Source organism: Coffea arabica, chromosome 11c (assembly GCF_036785885.1).
Source record: "Coffea arabica cultivar ET-39 chromosome 11c, Coffea Arabica ET-39 HiFi, whole genome shotgun sequence".
Taxonomy (NCBI): Eukaryota; Viridiplantae; Streptophyta; class Magnoliopsida; order Gentianales; family Rubiaceae; genus Coffea; species Coffea arabica.
The window spans coordinates 38655885-38673621 of NC_092330.1; the positions used below are offsets into that span (position 1 = coordinate 38655885).

Genomic DNA, 17737 nt, shown 5'->3' on the forward strand with positions numbered 1-17737 from the left:
ATTCGTACTTGTTAGTACACCTAGATCACACCTAGCTTCAAGAAGGGTTGGATTAATGGTAAAGTTAGAGGAATTATAGGTAACATGTAAGAAAAAGATTACACCTAACATATTATATGAATTCACGTACTAACGATTATTATCTTGTTTTACATTTATATGCATTCCCTAATTAATATTATTTTTTCAAAATATGAACACGTGAAATCCATCGTAATGGGCACTCATTAGACAGACGCTTAAACAAATAACTAAATCATAAATTCTCGATTGTGCATAAGTGTTTGGATTGCTAATATCTAACCAAAAATTATTTGTTTGCATCACAAATACAATTTACAACACATATTTTTTATCTTCTCAATTATCTTTTTTATCTCGCATATATCACATCACATCACAAAAAGTGTTATGGTAATTATTCCAAATTAATATTTCAAACACTTTCCTATCCAAACACATATTTCTAGACAAAACTATATGAGAATCACTTCAAACATATTAGAAAAAGCTGTGTCCTTGAAGACTAAATCTTGAAAAATCTTTACTTTAAATACACATTAAGCTACTAGTCCAATTGCCTCCAAAAAAAAAAAAAAAACTAGCACTATTATTGTCCAATGCCCTAAAGAAAGCCCATCGATGGCATTGTTTACAAGAGTTATTGGAACAATAAACTATAATACTTTTTAAGATATGAAATATGTCAGAGAGAAAAAAAAAAAAAGAAAAGGTTCTCACCGAAAAAAGTTTGATACGACATTAGAAATTACAATTTAGTAAATTAATAGACATACTCAAATAAATTATACATATTAAAAGACTCTTATCATCAAGCAACACATATGTTGAATATCGGATCTTTCCAATTTTAATTCCAATTAATCGCTTATTGGGAAAATAAATAAAAAAATCACAAAGGTCCAATACAATTACAATTAAGCGAATAATACTTTTTGATCATTTAACAAATTCATTAATTAATACCCTTGCCCTTAAGCTTAGCATGGTTTTGAGAAATTTAATCATAATAGATCGTACCCAAAAAGATCTCAAAACGCGTAAATAACAACATTAAAAACAAAAAGCAAGAAAATAGTTTGCATAAAGTTTAGATTACTTAATTAAGTACTTTATGATCCCTTCATTAATTAATTAAGTTACCTAATTAACAGAAAAGACGGAAAGGACAAAGCCCAAAAGCTACCAGTCTTCTTCATTAGTCAGATTCACATTTCATAATCAGCTCTACTTTTTTTTGATTTATTCTTTTCCACTTCACTAACTCCTCCTCTCATTCACACCCGCCTTTTTCGTCCCTCTTCATCACTTCCCCCATGTGCCAAGCCCCCCTATATATGAACAACTTCAGCAAGATTTCTCTGTTTCAGGGACCCTTTGAGATCCTGTACTTGATAAAGTTGTTAATAATAATACATGTGAACATCTTAGTAAGGGCCTGCTGATGCGGTGAGGCGGTGCCTTGATGTGATGTTACTCATACTGCAGTGAGATTTGCAGCAGTGAACTCACATGTGAAGAAGATGATGATGATCATGAGGGCTTTCATCTTCTTCATTTTTGTCATTATTCTCAACTCAATCCCAGCTCAGTCTCGCCCCGGAGATCCTTTCAAGTCCATCTTGGGTATGTTCAGTGATCGTTAGCACATTCTTGGTAGGATTGAAAATGGTTTTCTATTGTGATAAAGATTGGTTCTTGACATGTAACTGGGAATATTGTTGCATTTCTTGGGGGATATAGCAACTGGGTTTGGGATATTTTCATTGGTACCGTGAAAGGGGTTCCTGAAATATGATAAAGTCCATAGTATGTTGGTTTATTGATCTTTAAGATATTCCTTTTAGGATAAAAATTTGCTCTTGAATGAAAACTGGGACTTTATTGTTTCCTTGGTGGTTTTTGGCGACTGGGATTTTGATATTTTCATTGTTCTCAAATTTATATGGAGTGATGTGGGATTTTTGCAATGAGCTAAAGTTTTGTTGTTGATGGGTTTTTGGTTATTTTAGGTATTGCAGTGCAGAAATTGTTCTTGAATTGATCGATAATTTGATCAATTTTGATGACTATGGAAGTTAGAGAACTATTTGTTTCGAGCATGTTGATTGTCATGGCAATTTTTTTGCAACAATCATTTGTTACAGTTGTCGTTTTTGCTTTTGCTGTTTGTTGCTATAATTCAGGTTCCTTTTGTTTCTTTTGTTAAGATTTAGACAAAATTCCTAATTTGGTCAATTTGTGTTGCATATCTTGCCAACTGCCAAGGCAATTTGATATAGTTCCAAAACTGTTTATATTTTCTGAAAGTGCTTATGAATGGATGGTTTTGTCGGTTCTGATGTTCTGCTATTTGTGAGAAACGGCTGTATTCAAAGAAAGGAGAATCTTTGGAATTGGTAACTTTTCTGTTATAGGTAGTTCCAGAAATGTTTTGATTCGTTGATGCAAATTTTGTTGTTTGTTTTGTCCTTTTCTTCTTAATTGAGCTCGTCCTTTTCCTATGTCGAGTTTCTATGAGGTAATTATCTTGAAATATGTAGGTGAAGAGAATTTGGGGTCATGGAAGGATGGAATATTAAGTGCAGCTGCTGCAGAAGCACCAGGGCCTTATAATGATGGGCATATGAGCATGCTTGTATTGGCTAAAAACAGGACAAACAGGCCAGATATACTTTCTGGTTTTAGGAAATATAGAGGTGGATGGGACTTTGGCAATAAGCATTACTGGGCTGTAAGCTTTATCTTTCTTCTTTTTCTAGTTGCTTATTCTGTCTCTAGAAGAAATGTTATAATTTGAAACTTTGCTCCACTGTACCTTTGTCTACATAAGTGAATTTTCTTTGTTAGTCATGCTTGATTTGCTAATCCAGCGAACATAAAAAATGTAAGTCAGATGGCATATCATAAAATATCTGGAATCAATCATAGAATGCAATCTATTGGTGCTTTTAATTCCTCTAATGGGTTTTGAACAGAGATTCTCTCCCTATATATATATATATATTTATATATGTATATGTATATGTATATGTATGTATGTATGTATGTATGTATATTTCATTCTTTCTAACTGTGGTGAGAACATATACTGTCAACTAGGATTCAGAAATTAATCTTCAAGAAAGGCAACAAGAAGAGGTTTTTCTCTTTTAATTTTTCATTATATCGTTCCAATTTGTGGCGGGCGGTTATGTAGTTGTCTTTCTGTAAAAGGATGAGTTTTTTTGTGCTTACTAAATCAGATAGTGCCAAGTGTCTCAATACCTGTTAACGGGAAATTTATCCAATGTGACGTAGTTTTAGATAAGCTAGGAACGCCAATTTTAAAGGTTGTCCAGGACTGCAATTGTTGGTTACTCCAAAGTGTGTCTTGTGGACTGATATAGGTATTCATTTGTTCATACTAGTGAGAAGTTACATGTCCTGGACTATCTAGAATGTGGTTACTTGGTTAAGGCGTTTATAAACTGATATTTTCCCTCTCTGACATCCCCTTAGGAACCTAAAACAGCTTAAGCAATCTGGTAAAAAATCAAGCTGCAATTATGCTCCCAAAGATTCTGGAATTGTTCTGAAAGGTCTTTAGTTGATTAGAGTTAAGCTGGCATATGACTTGAAATGAATCGGGGAACATTACCAAAGACACATTTCGAAAGTTAATCTCAGATTTTTTTTGTGATAAAGACACGTCATACTCCCACTCTGCTTTGACTTGTACGAAATTATCATGCTGCTAAGCTTATGCTTTTGGGATGCTATGTTTTTTCCCTTTTAACACAATTGGTCTCCTCTGCATGTTTGCTATACTTTAAGTGCACTAAATCATTTTTTTGGAAATGATTCATGCACACTTTCATTATAGAGAACCAAGTGAATTCATGCTTTTCTAATCAGGATTTTTTACTGTTTTGTACAGTCTGTTGGGTTCACGGGAGCTGCTGGTTTCATTCTTGCTGTGCTCTGGTTTGTCTCATTTGGCTTAGCTCTTCTGGTGCATCATTGCTGTGGATGGAGGATAGATATCAGTGGCAGCAAATCATGTCGTTCAGAAAGAATCTGTTTGATATTACTCGTTTTCTTCACGTGTGCTGCAGCGTAATTTTTTCCAACTCAAACTCAGTGTCAGAAATGTTCACTCTAGAGTTCTTTTAGTTACTCTTAAGCTCAATCAATCACTTAGAACATATATGGCCATTATGTTATGCTTTCATATCTTGGTGAATGAAATCTGAAATTCCTCGTCATTTCCAGTCTTTTAAGGGTTTTGGGGTTTCTTCATATGCAACAGAAATATGGGTAATTTGGTTGCAGGAGAGTTAATAAGTAAACCAAATATTCCTTTTGATTTCTTTTGCTTTGACCTTCCTTTAATAAAGCAATTATGGATGAATTTCTCGGTCATGAATTCTTTCTTCTTTCAGCCTTGGTCTAACATTTCGTCTGATGTTACCAGGATTGGATGTATTCTTCTTTCAGTTGGACAGGATGAATTCCACAGCGAGGCATTGGATACTTTGAGTTATGTTGTAAATCAGTCTGACTACACAGTGGATACACTAAGAAATGTCACCGAGTATATGGCTCTTGCCAAGACAGTCAATGTGGCCCAGCTTTTCCTCCCTTCCGATGTCAAAAATGACATTGACCGGTTGAATGTTGAACTGAATGATGCAGCAGATACTCTGGAGGCAAAGACAGATGAGAACTCTGGGAAAATAGAGAGAGTGTTCAATACTGTGTATGATCTACTTTAATTGTATTTTATTTTTTCTTTCTGTGTTGAACTGTGCTGATATTTGGATCTATTTGACAGAAGGTCTGCAATGATAGCAGTTGCAGTTGTGATGCTTCTAATATCCGTATTGGGTCTTGGTATGTATACATGGACCATATCTGGTTTTTAATCTTTTCTGTCTGTCCGCTTGCTATAATTTTTTTTTTTTGCGGAAGGTGGGGGGGTGGAGTTTGGTTGGGGTGGAAGAAACAGAGAAAGGGTGGACAAATTTCATCATTGGTTGTCAGTGTGTGGCTTGTCCTATTGTCTTTTACTGATATAATTTATTTTATTGCAGTCCTGTCCATACTTGGCCATCAACATGCAATTCACATGTAAGTTTCACTTTCCCTCCATCCATCCCACCACACTATTTTGTGCATGGGAGGTATATTTATATTAGCCTCTTTGAAAATCTTTGCAAATTCGTTTTTGTCCTGTTTTATGTGTACTGTTAGTAGTCTCACGACTTGGCTAACTTTTACAGATTTGTTGTTAGCGGATGGTTACTTGTTGCAGTTACTTTTGTTCTCTGTGGAGTATTCATTATACTTAACAAGTAAGCATTAACTCTCATGACTCACTTGCACTTCATACTTTCTATTGTGGTTCCTCAAGAAACCATGCATGCATGAACTCATGTTCCATTACATTAAATTTATAAAAGGTATTTGATGATGACTATTGATTTTCTAAAGTCTCTATGCTTATCCTTCTGCTCCGCTCTGTCTCTTCAAAATTCTTTGATGGGTCAAGATGATCTTTTTTTTTTCCTTGAATCATATGTTCAAATTTTGGTCTTTTAACAAATTTCTTAGTGCAGCTAAAATGAACAAAGCTTAAGCAAATAATAACAGGGTCCAAGTCTTGGCTTAGAATTCCATTTGCATAGAGAACATTTGTTCTCTTATCTTTATCTCAGCAGCTTGAAAAATAATTCTTATTAACCATGTCACCTGTACTCCCACATCAAGATTACTAAAGAAACGGTTGAGTCAGTGTAGATAGGACTAGTTCCATTCCGCAGAGATATCTTTTTGATCTTTCATATTCATGCATGCATTGGACGCGAAGTTTGATCTGGAGGAGAGGTGCTTATTGAAAGGTGTTTTTGTGTTTTCAGTGCAATAGCTGACACCTGTATGGCCATGGGGGAATGGGTGGATAACCCTCATGCGGAGACTGCTCTGAGTAATATCCTTCCCTGTGTTGACCAGGCAACGACAAATCAGACTCTGTTTAAAAGTAAACAAGTTGTCGGTGATATTGTAAATATAGTCAATGCATTTGTAGACTCCTATGCAAATTCAAATCCTCCTCGTGAAGCTAACAATTATTACTACAACCAGTCGGGGCCTGTGGTGCCTCATCTTTGTCATCCTTACGACTCTCAGCTGCATGATCGCAATTGTTCAGATCAAGAAGTTTCTATGGCAAATGCTTCTGTTGTAAGTGGATGGCAATCTTTGAGTCCTAACGTTCTTGGGCTAGAAAAACCTACATCTCAAAGTTAGCTAGTGAAAGCATTAGAAATTAATTCAATCTGAAACTTCTGACTAAGCCCTCTGAAATTGTTGTTGTGTTACTGCTTATTAGGTCTTCTTATCACTCACCGAAATTCTCCTAAATATTCAGGTATGGCAGAACTACACTTGCACGTATCACCAGACGGGCTGTGCAGCAGTGTTGGGAGGTTGACACCAGATATGTATGCGCAAATGGTGGCAGCACTTAGCATCAGCTATGCTCTCCAACATTATACACCTCCGTTGCTAAGTCTTCAGAACTGTAACTTTGTTCGTGATACATTTAGAAATATTACCTTGAACTACTGTCCTCCATTGGAGCACTATCTTCGAGTTGTAAATGCAGGATTAGCTATGATCTCAGTAGGGGTCATGCTCAGTCTTGCGCTGTGGATTCTTTATGCAAACCACCCCCAAAGGGAGGAAGTGTTTGCGAAGTTCTCTTTACGAATAAAAGGGAGCTGCAATGATAAGAAAAACCGCAGTAGCCATGTCATCGATTTAACCACAAGAAGTCCAGCTCCAGGAACTGGAGTTTAGACTAAACTAGTTTTCCTGTTAGATTTAGAAGTAAGGTAGATGATTCAAGGAGATGAGATTTGTTTCCTCTCTTATCTGACAGGCAGGCTCAAGATGGGGCGAAGCACCATTTGAGCCGGTAGCTTGTTGCTATAGCATTGTAACTCTACTAAAATTGTACAGTAAAGTTTATATTTTTGGCCATCTTTTGATATTATATATCAGTGGTTCACTATGCTATTAAATATTTTTTTTCTCCTTTTTGGTGGAAATATATTGAGTGAAGTCTATGCAGGAACTCCATAATCAGCAGTAACAATTGTACCTTCATTTAACAATGAATATCCCGCCGAAGGTCCGTCCATTTGATAAGACTAAAGTTTGAAGTCTGAAAAAATTAAATATTACAAGTATAAAGTTGTCGAATTGATTAAGTTATATCTAACTAATTGAATTATAGTGCTGAATTGGGATTTATGTTTTTATATTTAAAAAAATTTCTTTTATTTGTGTATTTAGAGGGAAAGAATGTGTGTACGCATGTGTTTGTGAGAGAGAGAGAGAGAAATTAATGAAATAATTTAGAGGTCATATTTAAGTAGATATATTTGTGTTGAAGAGTGTATATTTGCATGCGCGTGTATATGAACAGAAAGAGAACACACGTGTATTTTGTACAAGCACAATTAGTATGTACAGTTAATTCGGTAAAAAATTTTCACTTAAAAGATTGTACGGAAATTAGTGGTAGGGCACATCTATTAACAAACGCACTGAATTCAATGAAGTTGTGAATGAACTTAATTTTCAGCACTAAATTGAGTTATCAAATAAGCCCTTATTTTGCACAATTTTAGTGACTATTTGGGAGGTTTGGACGTAGATTAGATGTCCAAAATGGATTACTAATTTTTTACCAAAAGGGGCTGGCAATTTCAGAATAGATCAAAACATTAATCACAATCATTGTCAGCATTGCTTTCGTTGGTAACCATTTCCTCATTAGGTAGTTTTCTTGATTCCAATTTTGCTGCTGGTTGTCCACTAAACAGCGTAAAAAGTTTGTTAGTTTTCGCTGTCGTTTTGCAGTTGGGGGTGGGGTTTGGTGATTGATTGTTGATTGTTCGGAACCAACTCCACAACCCAACTAATTTGGCCCCAACCCATCTAATTTGGCCCCAACCCATCAGCACAGCCTAGAAACGGATCACTGGGCCCCAAATCTGACATGGACAATAATCCCTGTGACATGTCCTGCCACCTCATCCATGTATCTTTCCAGTGGCATGCAATGCAACCACTGTCAATTAAACATTTTTAGCTCCAATTGCCCCAAAATCTTGGTTTCCCTTGATTAAGCAGCCTGACTCTCGAACTTCCAAATGCTATTTTTCTTTTTTCTTTTTTTTTCACTTTTTATTTTTGGACAAGCTACATGAAAGGAAGTATAGAGATTCTGAGTAATTAAAACTTTACATTGTCTGAGTGTTAGAAATTCAAAAATTCTCAATTTCCAAAAAAAAAAAAAGAAGAAATTCAAGAATTCTGTTCAATAAATATATAGGTTATAATTAAATTATTTCATGAAATTTACTTTTTTATCAAAAAAAAATTAATGAGCTATCGCTAAGAACATAATGAAAGCTGAATTATATAGTAAAATTCTCGTACCAAATTGGCATCAGACAATAATAAATGGACCAGATAATATACATAAATAATCAATAAATAATTGACGTGTTAATATTATCTCGATATGGTCTTGTTTGGATTCAAGTTTTTCATATTATGTGATCATATTTTTTCAAATATATTTTTTTATTTTACATACATCAAATCATTGTAAATATTTTTTTTTCTACAAAAAAAAGTCCATAAAATGATAGTTGCGATGAGACCTAAGATTTTCACATTTATTCATGACAAAGAGTAAAATTCAATGTGCTCATTTTAATTTAGTTATGTGTACTAATAGCTTTTCATTCACGGTTAACTTTTTGAGTGTCCCATTGCGCAATAAAATATTTGGCTTGGACTCATCAATAATTTTTGCTGCTTATAACTCTCACTAAGGCCAGCACTTGAATTGTTCTGAAGTATTTCCGTATACCGTAGACTTTGGGATACGTACTTATTCCGATCAACAGAATCTTTACACTCCAAAATCAAACCTTAAAACCTCCACATACGCAATACGTACAAAAATCGTATATATGTGTTGCATATATATGTAAAGACTTTCGTACACAAAGTTGTGTTTGTGTTGTTGTTGTCGTTGTAGTAGCCATTATTCGATGTCTTCTTCTCCCTTTCCTCCAATTTTTTCTGTATTATTTCTAGCTCTGTTTTTTTCTAGCTCCAGAGCGTCGTCGTTTCCAGCCGGATCGTCGTCCTTCTCTCGGAGATCAATTCTTCGAGAAATCAGTAGCGATGGTAAAAATGAAAAACGAGTTGAAAAAGCCGACTATGGCGTGGAATTAAACGCCACGAATTTCGATGCTATCCTCAAAGATACTCCGGCTACTTACGCGATCGTTGAATTCTTTGCTCACTGGTATTAGTTTTGCTCCCAAGTTTCAATTTTTGTTATTCAATTGATTGCATGCTTAGTAAATATAATATACCATTTCCTTTTTTGTCTTTTTTTTTTAAAGAAAAGTTTTCTGCTTTCTTTGATTTTGGTTGGATTTTTTTTTTTTTAATATTTCGAAAGTATAGAAATTTGTTGCGTTTTAATTGCTGCTGTAGGGTTAGTTTGACGTAGCAGTTTGCAGAATCGCTTCTGAAAAGGCTGGGGGTGGGCAGGTTTTGATTAAGCATGGATTTTGGCATTAGTTTGGTAATAAAGCAATTGGTGTGCATACGTATTCCCATACAAATGCAATAGGAATAAAAGGATTATGCAGGTACATTAAGGGGCCAAAAGGGAGCTTATGAGCATTTTGTTGGAAGAAATGCAAAAGGAGAAGTTTTAGCATTTTGCACTTGCTGGGTTTTTTTTTTGGGTTGTTGTTGTTTAAAGGCTAATGGATTGATTCAGTGAGTTGATGTTAGGTGTTTATTTGGTTTAATAGCTGGATGTTGGTGCTTATCTTGAGAAAATGAAGATGTATTGTGTTCTTTTGGGATCGAGAAAGTGAATTTTCTAGATAAGTCATCATCCGGCTAAATGTTGGACATAGACATAATAGGTGAAAATGGATAGCTTGAAAGTGGTTTTTTTGCAAAGAAGTATATATTGTTGTGGTTATTAAATTGCATTTCTGGGTTATAAAGAATGTTAATCACAGAGAAAGAAGAGGCATAGAAATCAAGTAAAATAGGTTGATTAGGAATCAATGTTTAGGTTGCTTAATCGACTAGAGCATTGTACCTAAAACTGCAAGGAGACTAATAATTTTTTCATGATAACATGAGTAATATAGGTGATATCTGTGTGTCTTCATTAGGCAAGTTCTTGTCTTAGAAGGAAGACTTCTGGAAAGTAACGAGCTTGGTGCTGAAAATCAACATTCTTTTGGCTCTATCATACACATTTCCAATGGTCTTTGGCTGTCTTGACATTGGGTAGAAAAGATCTTATTTGGAGGACTTTATTCTTCTTGGACATCTGTTAAGATCACAGCAGATATGTGTTTTTGCTAATCACTTGTAGACAACTTTTATGGCTAAAGAAGTTTGATAAAATTATATTTCCAGAGGAAAACAGAGAACTTTTGCCTGCAATGAAGAAATATGTTGTGTTTCTCTTATGACTGATGATAGACTTAACTATGGAAAAAAATTATCTGACAAATTTGGTAATGTAAGAATAAGATGCATGGGGTAGACAGTTAATATTCTTATATTATGCATTGTGTATTCTAGTCAAGGATTTTTAGGTTTTTTCTATGATGATTATTCTCGATGAACCAAATTTATGTAGTAGTATGTATTATGTACCTGACATTTGTACTAATGTATGGTGATGGATGTGTTTGTGAGCAAGTTAGTTGATACTGTTCAACTTACCATGATATTTTTATGTAGACATTCTTTACCATTTCTTTGTATAGCTTTCATATTTTTCTTACATGTAACAGATGTGCTGTAATTGTTTTTCCAGGTGTCCTGCTTGCAGAAATTATAAGGTATGAACAGTCAAGATGGTCTTTATACCCACCATCCCTGAAAAAGAATTAAAAAGAAAAGAAAAGATAAAGAAGCAAAAATTTCTATGTTTCTGATGCCTCAAACAAGCAATACTTTTGCAGCCTCATTATGAAAAAGTTGCAAGACTATTCAATGGAGGAGATGCTGTTCATCCAGGAAATATATTGATGACAAGGGTTGACTGTGCTTTGAAGGTATTATGAATATGCTTTCTGGGCTGTTGTTTCTGGATGTATTCCACTCTTGTATCCATATTAAGCATATAGGTTGAGTTGCTCTATATATCATCGTGTTCCTAAAGTACTTTTTCTCAAATCAAGATGTATGTGTTGCAGTGTTCTAACTGGAAAGTATTACTATAGTTAGTAAGTTTATGACTGGAAAACATCACAGGGCAGTCATTTGTTTCTCTTTTAAAATGGGGAATCCATAGTATAACATTGGTGCATCATCTTAGATATGGCATATACTTCAACTAATTGTCTGCATTCAAGTATTAGATTAACTTTGAGGGGTTGATGAAGAATTGCAGAGATTCTTAAATTCAATATTTGCAGTAGAATGTTAGCGAATTGTGTGTGCATCATATATTGTGTTAAATATTTTTTTTCTTTTAACTTTTTTATCTGATTGACTTCACCATATTTTGCACAGATTATGTTCTATTCTTTTAACTGGTTCCCTTCTGTTTCTGATGGGGGTGGTACAGTCCCTGATTGTTAATTGCAGTGTTGTTTTCTTCAGTTTTTTTGTGATTAAGCTTTGTTCCATTTGGTTAATGTTTTTTCATATGTATGCTCATGCGTTTCTCCTCCATGCATGATCTGCTGAACTTTTTCACCCTTTCCAAGAGTCATTCATTTTGTATCCAAGTTTTTTTAGCTGAATTTAGCTAACTGATATTTTATTAATCTTTTTCACTTGTTTGGCAGCACAGATAAATACCAATCTCTGTGATAAGTTTTCTGTAGGACACTACCCTATGCTTCTATGGGGCCCCCCTTCTAAATTTGTTGGTGCTACTTGGGAGCCAAAGCAGGAAAATAGTGAAATACGCTCAATTGATGATGGCAGGACAGCTGATCGCTTGCTAAATTGGATAAATAAGCAAATGGGAAGGTAACTCCTCCGCTGTATTGGGTTTTGATGAATGCTATGGCTAGTATATTTCCTAAATTCGTGTTGGATTGCCTTGATAAAACTTTATTTAGAAATAACTCTCATTTATTGACTAGGCATAAATCTAAGACAATGTTAACTGCATTAGCACCTAAGACAATGGTAACTGCATTAGCGCCTTCATCTGTTATTTTATTATTTTAAACATTTAAGAATTTGAAATTGTAACAATTTTCCGGTGGAAAAGAATGATAGAAGTTAGTCTGCTGAAATTGCTGTTTTTATTGTACCTTTTGTAACATTAAATGATGCATCTAGGAAGAAAACAGTGGATATAGAATCATAAGTTAAAGCATTCTCTTATGCTATAATGCAATAAATCTTGCTTGCTCAAGTATTAGATTGTTACTTGTTTGAATATTGTTTGAAGAAGGCACCATCTTTTCATGTATGGTGAATTGCTGAACTGTCTCTTACTCATTAAAAATAAGCAATTTGGCCCTACATACTGAACTTGAACCATTGCAGGTTCTATTTCCATCATCTTTCTGCACAAAACTTTAAGCCCATCTTAACTGAATATAATATTCACGGGGCAAAACTTTGGTTTGATATGCTCAAACATTGGCCAATCAAGTCTAAGAAAAATAATTGACAATCAGGGATCTTTCTCCTTGAAAAATTCAGATTTTACTCTACATATTGCAAATTGAATCTAATCAAAGAAACTCAAAGCTATTGCTCCTCAAGCTACACAAATGTGAATAGGCATAACAGCCAATATGATGATAAGAAGCAGGAGCTTGGGTGAAAGTGGTACAGTTTAAATATTTGAGGATCCAGATTATCTTAAATGTGGCGGACTGTTTCAATTACTTGCCTTTAGTGGTTCCTGCAATTCTGACGTGCTTTTTATGTGTATTTCCATGTATTGGAAAATAGTAGCCTGTTGAACTTTTTTTCCTTATGTATCTTGAACTTACAGTTCATATGCCTTGGATGATGAAAAGTATGAAAACGAGCATCTTCAAACCAATGCATCTGACCCCGGGCAGGTCCTTGACAAAGCATACCTCTTTATTTTTTTGAGATGCATGTATTGCTAAGATCTTCTTGTGAAAAATTTGACTGTCTTGTTGTTTTTTTGTCAAAAAGATTGCACGTGCTATATATGATGTTGAGGAGGCAACATCCACAGCATTCGACATTATATTCACGCACAAGGTGAATATATTTCATTTACCTACACATATATCGGTTTCCCTGATGTCCCCCCCCCCCTTTCTTCTTGTCAAGGGGAAATAAGGGATTTTTGATAAACTGGTGCTGATCTACTCTCACTACACAGATCAAGGCAGAGACTCGGGCTTCGCTCATTAAATTTCTTCAACTATTGGTGGCCCATCATCCTTCTAAGAGGTGAGCACCTTTATCTCTTTGAGAGTGACTTCTCATGTCAAGCATTTTACATCTCTGAAAGTGTGTGCTCTTTCTAGGTGCCGGAAGGGAAGTGGTGATATACTTGTTAACTTCGATGATATATATCCATCTGAGATATTGTCAACCAATGATGCACAATCTATTGGTGATGGTAAAGAGAAAGGACTTCAGAATATGCAGATCTGCGGAAAAGAGGTTCCTCGCGGATATTGGGTGAGTATACAAGTTGCCTCTTAACTTGCAGAATGGGAAATGTTATTGGATCTACTGCACCTATAAATGTTATTGAAGTCTATACATGGTTTATCTGATTTCTGTACCTTTTGTTGACTGGATTCAAGACATTAGTGGCATATGGTTCAAAGAGGGTAACTGATCCATGTTTACCAACTAGCAGGATGATTTGCAAGTTTTCTAGTCAATAGATTTCTTTATAATGATGCCTGAAATGGCATATATTTTCCGGTGGCTCAAAGACTTCTAATTAAATACTTCTCTTTATTTTTCATTCTCTATCCCGATGATCTTTAAATTTTGAATTTGTGCGCAAAATATGCGAGATAAAATCTCATTTTGGGAGGCCTAATCCTGGATGGATGCAATTTGGATAAGCTGACTTGCCCGCTGTGATTTAGGTCTTTAGCCAATGGTTTTAGTATCTATGTCCCCATAATTTTTTAAAAGGAAGAATGGCCTTACCCGTTTCTCATACGTATCATAAAGCTATACTGATATGGGATCAGGAGAACTTCTTAATTGGTCGCAGAGATTTGAGTTTTGGGGTACAATAAGGTTAAGGAATTGAAGGGGGGAGGGCAATGGGGTTTTCATGGGACTCTATTTACTGGTTGCCTCCAACCTAATCGTTCATAAATGAACATTTGAAAGCAATTTTGTTTCAATCAGTCAGTAAAGATTGTCTGAATGTTCTACACAATAAAATGATGTAGAAATAGGGATAGAAACATAAGAATCAGCTAGACTTTGAACTTTATTATGAGCAACAGGTTGTAAAGACTAAATCAGATAAGAATGGGTGCCTGTCTGGAAGTGATTCCCCTTTCAATGCTAAAAAGGAATTCCTAATTACAAGACTGATAAACGGATTTTTGTTCAAAAACCAGCTTTATGTAAATTGTTCTGAATTTAGCTAACTGTTCCTCATCTTGTGTAGATGTTTTGTCGTGGCAGCAGCAATCAAACTCGGGGTTTTAGGTAATATGGCCTTCACGTGTTTGTTATTTTGTGCCTGTCAGTGCAATTTTGTGAATTCTACCTTTAAAGGAAATCTAGCATATCTTTCTTATCTCTGAAAAAAACTGTACATTTGAACGTGCAAAGTTCCTAACAATTCAATTCTGATGGATATGGGGAAATGTTGTGATCATGACCATCAAGCTCCTGTATTTACTGGAGGATGTCAGAATTTTATAATTTACTTATTTACTTTTTGCAGTACCAGAGACAAAAGGGCCAATGTTTTTAAGTTTTGTTCTGATCACTTAGTATATATTGGCACCCCCTCCACCTTCTCTATCTCTATGTGAAATGGCTTACATGGTTTTAGGATCAATTTTATATTCCAGTTTACTGTTCTGGCAGCTGGTCTGATTACAACTTATCGTAGAAAAAAAATCTAAATTAGTACTCCTTCCGTCCCAAAAGGTTTGTCACTTTTTGGCAACGGAGCTTTTTATGAATAATAAAGAGAATAAACTCTTAAACTTCCTAAAACGCCCATTATCGAGCAGTCTAAACTTGTACAAAGTAAACCATTTATGCTGCCTGAATTGCGTCTGCCATCAGGCCAATAGTGTGGGCCCCATGGATTTAGTTAAAGATACCAACCTGCTTCTTCTTGTGTGCTGCACGCACCAACTGCAAAGCCGGTGGGTGCGTGCTGGTGATGCACTACTTTAATACATGCATAGGTTTTAATAAATTTTGTTGGACCCACACATATAATTGTAGTAGCTTTGAGGATAAAAATGGAAGGAGGAGAAAATTTCGCCTGCTGTTTTTGGTAAGATGGCATAATTTTGGGATAGATCAAAAAGGAAAGTATGACAGTTTCAATGGGGCGGAGGGAGTAGTTTATATAAACGATACACGGCAAATTTTGTTCAACATCTTTTCTGGCTTGCTGGTATGAGATTACTTCTTTCTCTAGTCATTTTGATCATGCATCTTGAAGTAATAATAACAGTCACAGCATGCTTAACTCTCGTATGAGAATGCTCAGGGTAATTACTTAAATGATGTTACTTCGAGTGTGAAACTTTTACTTCACCCTGTTGTTGGATGTTAGGTAGTATTCAGCTTCTATTGTTCCATTTTCATCAATCGAGATGCAGTTTGCAGCAAATACTTCAGTTTGTTTCAAAACTTCAAATATGGCCAATTAATGTTTTTGTTTCTTCTGCAGCTGTGGATTGTGGGTTCTTTTCCATTCACTAGCCGTCAGGGTTGAGGATGGGGAAAGCCAGATGGCATTTACTGCTATATGTGACTTCATTCACAATTTCTTTGTCTGCGAGGAATGCCGGCAACATTTTTATGGGATGTGCTTAAGGTAAGATGTCACTAAATTTGTCTTTAGTTTTCTTGAAGTACCTTGGAATCTGAAAAAGGTTAATCCTCGTGCAGTGTTTCTAATCCTTTTAAGAGTACAAGGGACTTTGTCCTTTGGTTGTGGAATGCTCACAACAAAGTCAACAAAAGGTTAATGAAGGAAGAAGCTTCTCTTGAGACTGGTGATCCTAAATTCCCTAAAACCATATGGCCACCAAAACAGCTCTGTTCTTCTTGCTATCTCTCCAAAAGTTCAAAGAATGGACAGATAGAGTGGGATAATGATGAAGTCTTCAAATTCTTAGTTAGCTATTATGGGGGGACACTAGTCACTCTCTACAAGGACAAAGAACTTCTTGGCGATAGTGAGGGTAACAAAGCACCCATCGAAGATTTGGCAGCCACAACAAATGCAATTGTTGTGCCTATTGGAGCCGCGTTAGCGATTGCTGTTGCAAGCTGTGGATTTGGCGCTCTGGCATGGTGCTGGCGTTCACGACAGAAAAATCGGAAGTATAAATACCAACTACACTCTTTAAAAAACATCTAGCGAGATTGGCCTAGTCACTTTATATTTAACCTAGATAGCCACAGTGAATTTTTAATATGAGAAATGAAATGTGACGTTGAGAGTGGGGGTTTGGAATAGTTGGAGGTTGATATTCTTATTTATTTTTCCAAAAACATTTCAGGCAAAGAAGAAGCTGGAACTAAGCTCGTAAACAGGGTAGCTCTACGGATGGCTGTCAGTAATTGTGAGGAAACCATCAGAATAGAACCAGTCCATAACCTTGAATCAAGTAGCTCGCTTAGTGTTTACTTTGAGATTTGAGTGTACAGTTTTGACTCTACACTGTAATTTTGAAAGAATTATTTTCTTCTTCTCCCCTTGTGCTATGTTTGTACACCCACATGACCTAGGAGAATTCTTGCCTGCATAAACTTTGAAGTGTACTTGCTGCTATGTACTTGTTCTGAATTCAAGTTAGCAGCGATTGTGTCCGCGCCAATTTATGTTTACATAATGTGCTGTAATCTTAACTGAGAATATCATATTGAACATTGCAATTTTTTTATGTACATTGGTGTAATTACAAACCAGCTAGTGTGCAGAAGATCTTTACACTGCAAGTGTGTGGAGTTTGCCGTTGCTTCTTATGCATCCTTCCTGACCAGGCAGTGAGAAAATGCTCTGCCCAGAAGCCCAGAACGCAGTAAATGTGCAAAAGATCTAAATCCAATGTTGCAAAGTCAAACCAAGTGACCATTTTGTTGGGCATTAGGAAACATTTTGAAACTTCAGTTCTGCTTGTACTAGGATTTCCTGATGGTGCTCATTTGACACGAAGAAGGAACAGTATACAGAATAAGATGGTAGCATATATTGATGTAGTATAGTAATGAAAAATTATTAAAACTTGAAACCTTTTTTACTCTTGGCTAGGGCTGCAAACGAGTTGAGTCGAGTCGAGTTTTGGCCTAATCGAATCGAATCTTGACTTAATTTTATCGAACTCGAATTCGAGGAGCTGATAATTTTGAAACTCGAGCTCCAGCTCGACTCGAATAATTATTTTATTTTATTAAAAAAAATAAATAAAATAATATTTTT

The 17737-nt window shown here is 35.5% G+C and overlaps 1 protein-coding gene and 1 non-coding gene across 3 annotated transcripts; both read left to right on the forward strand.

Annotated features, from left to right (window-relative positions):
- The first annotated feature begins 1396 nt into the window (after window positions 1–1396).
- Window positions 1397–7047, forward strand: LOC113716742 (uncharacterized). Its single transcript, XR_011822920.1, has 9 exons — window positions 1397–1647; window positions 2565–2755; window positions 3941–4119; window positions 4478–4762; window positions 4838–4896; window positions 5097–5133; window positions 5286–5357; window positions 5922–6246; window positions 6434–7047. It is a non-coding gene; the product is annotated as an uncharacterized protein (transcript).
- A 1847-nt stretch (window positions 7048–8894) lies between these two features.
- Window positions 8895–17205, forward strand: LOC113716743 (sulfhydryl oxidase 2). 2 transcript variants are annotated; one of them, XM_027241163.2, is made up of 12 exons: window positions 8895–9397; window positions 10949–10973; window positions 11097–11189; window positions 11933–12114; window positions 13100–13169; window positions 13270–13338; window positions 13463–13533; window positions 13611–13767; window positions 14729–14769; window positions 15980–16126; window positions 16201–16638; window positions 16818–17205. In XM_027241163.2, exons 1-12 carry the CDS (start codon window positions 9138–9140, stop codon window positions 16837–16839), a joined length of 1575 nt encoding a protein of 524 aa, XP_027096964.1. In that variant the 5' UTR covers window positions 8895–9137; the 3' UTR covers window positions 16840–17205. The 2 variants fall into 2 exon arrangements, with proteins under 2 accessions (XP_027096964.1, XP_027096963.1); XM_027241162.2 differs by having other exon boundaries at window positions 9004–9397; window positions 16201–16905.
- Window positions 17206–17737: the final 532 nt, after the last annotated feature.

Excerpts from the sequence above, each read along its gene's own strand:
- LOC113716743 (XM_027241162.2), top strand. The coding sequence starts at position 9,138 with ATGTCTTCTTCTCCCTTTCCTCCAATTTTTTCTGTATTATTTCTAGCT. Across the intron at positions 9,398-10,948 it reads GTTGAATTCTTTGCTCACTG|GTGTCCTGCTTGCAGAAATT; the intron begins GTATTAGTTTTG and ends TTGTTTTTCCAG. Across the intron at positions 10,974-11,096 it reads CTGCTTGCAGAAATTATAAG|CCTCATTATGAAAAAGTTGC; the intron begins GTATGAACAGTC and ends ATACTTTTGCAG.